Genomic DNA, 3286 nt, shown 5'->3' with positions numbered 1-3286 from the left:
GGGGGGGGGAGGGGGGCAGATCTCGGCTGTCTCTCGAGGCGCGCACCTCGGATTGCAGCTTCTCCTTGGAGGCCTGCTGGTGGCGCGTCTCCTATCGAAAAGAAAACCACGCGGCTCGGGAGGCGCAATCCTGTGCTTCTGTTTCCCCTCCTGGCTGGCGGCGCGTCTCCTCGAGCTCCTTCGCCTTGGCCTTTGCGCTCGCCTTCTCCTCGTCGAGCCGCTTGGTCGCCTGGAGGGAGGGAGAGGGGGGGGAGGGAGGGAGAGTGAGAGGGAGAGGGTGAGAGAGGGAGGGAGGGAGAGAGAGAGAGAGAGGGAGAGAGAGAGAGAGAGAGAGAGAGAGAGGGAGAGAGAGAGAGAGAGAGAGAGAGAGAGAGAGAGAGAGAGAGAGAGAGAGAGAGAGAGAGAGAGAGAGAGAGAGAGAGAGAGAGAGAGAGAGAGAGAGAGAGGCTTGGTCGCCTCGGCAAACGTCTCGCTCGCGCGGTGATACGTCTCCTCCAGCCGCTGCCCGCGCTGCTCGCGCAGCCGCGAGGCGAGCTCGCTCAGCCTGAGAGAGGAGGAGGTGTGACGAGATCTGGGGAGATAGGGAGGTCGCGAGGCGAGCTCGCTCAGCCTCGACGTGTCACGCTGGCAGCCGGTGACTCGCTCGTCGGCGGCGGCAACCTGGGGCGTGTCGTGGACGCGTCGTGGACGCGTCTCGGAAGTGTCTCGGAAGGGACTCTCGCCCGCCGGCGGCGGCGGCCACCTCGCTGCGCTCCGCGGCGCGCGACCGGTCCAAATCGGCCGAGAGCGTGCGCTCCTTCTCGCGCATCGGCGCATCGTTGCGCCCGATCTCGTCCGCCTCGCGCTTGAGGGCCGCCTGCTTCCAGGAGGGGTCCAGGAGCGTTCCGGGAAAGGTCTAGGAGAGGCGTTGTCGCGCTTGAGGGCCGCCTGCTTCCAGGAGGGGTCCAGGAGCGTTCCGGGAAAGGTCTAGGAGAGGCGTTGTCGCGCTTGAGGGCCGCCTGCTTGGCGGAGAGCTCCTCCAGCTGCTCCTGCGCCGCCTGCTTCTTGGACACCTCCGTCTCGAGCTTCGCAAACTCGACCTGAGAGAGGGGGAGAGAGGGGGAGGGAGGGGGAGAGATGGGTGAGAACGCCGTTCTATGGGTAAGCTCAGCCGGGCCCTATCGGTTCCCTGGGCGTGCACTAGCGCTCGCTTGTGGTGAGAGATGGGGAGAGATGGGGAGAGATGGGGAGAGATGGGGAGAGATGGGGAGAGATGGGGAGAGGTGGGTGAGAACGCCGTTCTCTGGGTAAGCTCAGCCGGGCCCTATCGGTTCCCTGGGCGTTGTGGTGAGATCTGGGGAGAGATGGGGAGATCTGGGGAGAGATGGGGAGAGATGGGATGCGGCGGAGCGCGAGAGCGAGTGAACAGTGGACTGCGAGCTCCTCATGCGCTAGTCGGCGCTTGACCAGGCGGCGGAGATGTGGGGAGAGATGGCGAGAGATGGGGAGAGAGGACCTCCTTGGCCGACTTTCGGCGCAGCGCATCGTCGCGCTCGGCGACGCGCCGGGAGTAGTTCTTCTCGAGCGCCTCGAGCCGCTTCTCCGCCTTGTCGAGGGGGCGGGCGGGTGGGTTCGGGTACCGTGGGGGTAGGGGATGAGGCTTCTCCGCCTTGTCGAGCGGGGTAGGGGAGGGTGGGTTCGGGTACCGTGGGGGTAGGGGAGGGTGGGAGGGTCTCTTCTCCGCCTTGTCGAGCGCGTCGCGCGTCTCGTCGAGCTCGGCCTTGATCTCCTCCTTGGCCCGCGCCATGCCGTATGCCGTCGAGACCGCCGACGAGGTGGCCGCGGCGACGTCCTGGAGGGTGGGTTCGGGTACCGCGGGGTAGGGGAGGGGGGGTTCGGGTACCGTGGGGTAGGGGAGTGTGGGTTCGGGTACCGTGGGGTAGGGGAGGGTGGGTTATGGTACCGTGGGGTAGGGGAGGGTGGGTTCGGGTACCTTGGAGTAGGGGAGGGTGGGTTCGGGTACCGTGGGGTAGGGGAGGGTGGGTTCGGGTACCGTGGGGGTAGGGGAGACGCGCCTCGTCCAGCTTGGCCTTCTCGTCGTGCAGCTGCTTGAGCTGCGCCACGTCGACGCGCAGATCGAGCACCTCCTGCTCCGCCTTCTTGAGGCTATCCCGCTCGGCGCGCAGCTCGTCCAGCCGCGCCTGCTGCGACCGCAGCGCCTCCCTGTCCGCGCCCGCCTGCAGGAAGGCTCCAGGAACGGTCCAGGAAAGGTCTAGGAGAGGCCCTCCTCCCTGCCCGCGCCCGCCTTGTCTGTCAGCGCGGGGATCTCGGAGCGCCCGAGCGTGCGGACCTTCTTGGCGTTCTCGGCGGAGCGCTGCGCGCGCTCCATCTCCCTCTCCGCCTCGCGCAGCTTCCCGCCTTGCACCTCTGCCCCCGAGCTGGCCGCGTCCCGAGTACGCTTGAGGAAGGTCTCGATGCTCCGCAGCGCCTGTGCACAGCTCGAGCTGTGAAGAGGCGCCGTTCACAGCTTGAGGAAGGTCTCGATGCTCCGCAGCGCCGCATCGTCGCAGGGCTGCGCGCAGACGCGGCACTTTTTGGTGCGCTGCGAGAAGGCGAGGCACTTCTCGACCGTGTTGCCCATCGACGCGCCCTCGGTCGCCTCCGCCTGGACGTCCTCCAGGCCCTTCTTTGCATCCTCGACCAGCTTCTCAAAGTCGAAGCCCTCGCGGCTGAAGCGCGGGTCCGCGTCGGCCAGCGCCTTGGGGTAGGGTCAGGGTCAGGGTCAGGGTCAGGGTCAGGGTCAGGGTCAGGGTCAGGGTCAGGGTCAGGGTCAGGGTCAGGGTCAGGGTCAGGGTCAGGGTTAGGGTTAGGGTTAGGGTTAGGGTCAGGGTTAGGGTCAGGATTAGCGTCAGGGTTAGGGTCAGGGTCAGGGTCAGGGTTAGGGTCAGAGTCAGGGTCAGGGTCAGGGTCAGGGTCACGGTCAGGGTCAGGGCTAGCAGCGCCTTCTCCAGCGTCTCGCGCTCGTCCCGCTTCTCGCCCAGCAGCCTCGACGCAATCTGCGCCTGGGGAGATATGGGGAGATATGGGGAGATATGTCCCGCTTCTCGCCCAGCAGCCTCGACGCAATCTGCGCCTGGGGAGATATGGGGAGATATGGGGAGATATGTCCCGCTTCTCGCCCAGCAGCCTCGACGCAATCTGCGCCTGGGGAGATATGGGGAGATATGGGGAGATATGTCCCGCTTCTCGCCCAGGACCCTCGACGCAATCTGCGCCTGGGGAGATATGGGGAGATATGGGGAGAGAT

General features: G+C 66.4%; 1 protein-coding gene across 1 annotated transcript in view; it reads right to left on the bottom strand.

Annotated features, from left to right (window-relative positions):
- The window catches only part of EMIHUDRAFT_450484 (hypothetical protein), a 4100-nt gene extending 3234 nt beyond the window's left edge, over positions 1 to 866 (bottom strand). Inside the window, exons 1-5 of the mRNA XM_005777610.1 lie at positions 743 to 866; positions 611 to 660; positions 457 to 544; positions 170 to 229; positions 47 to 91 (exon numbers count right to left, since the gene is read on the bottom strand). Of these exons, the coding sequence (XP_005777667.1) occupies positions 47 to 91; positions 170 to 229; positions 457 to 544; positions 611 to 660; positions 743 to 808 (309 nt within the window). The 5' untranslated portion in view covers positions 809 to 866. The remainder of the gene's footprint in view (positions 1 to 46; positions 92 to 169; positions 230 to 456; positions 545 to 610; positions 661 to 742) is intronic.
- Between the last annotated feature and the right edge of the window lie 2420 nt (positions 867 to 3286).

Source organism: Emiliania huxleyi (assembly GCF_000372725.1).
Source record: "Emiliania huxleyi CCMP1516 unplaced genomic scaffold EMIHUscaffold_26, whole genome shotgun sequence".
NCBI lineage: Eukaryota > Haptophyta > Isochrysidales > Noelaerhabdaceae > Emiliania > Emiliania huxleyi.
Note: the sequence above shows the minus strand (reverse complement) of the source record. Positions and strands in the feature narration are given on the sequence as shown.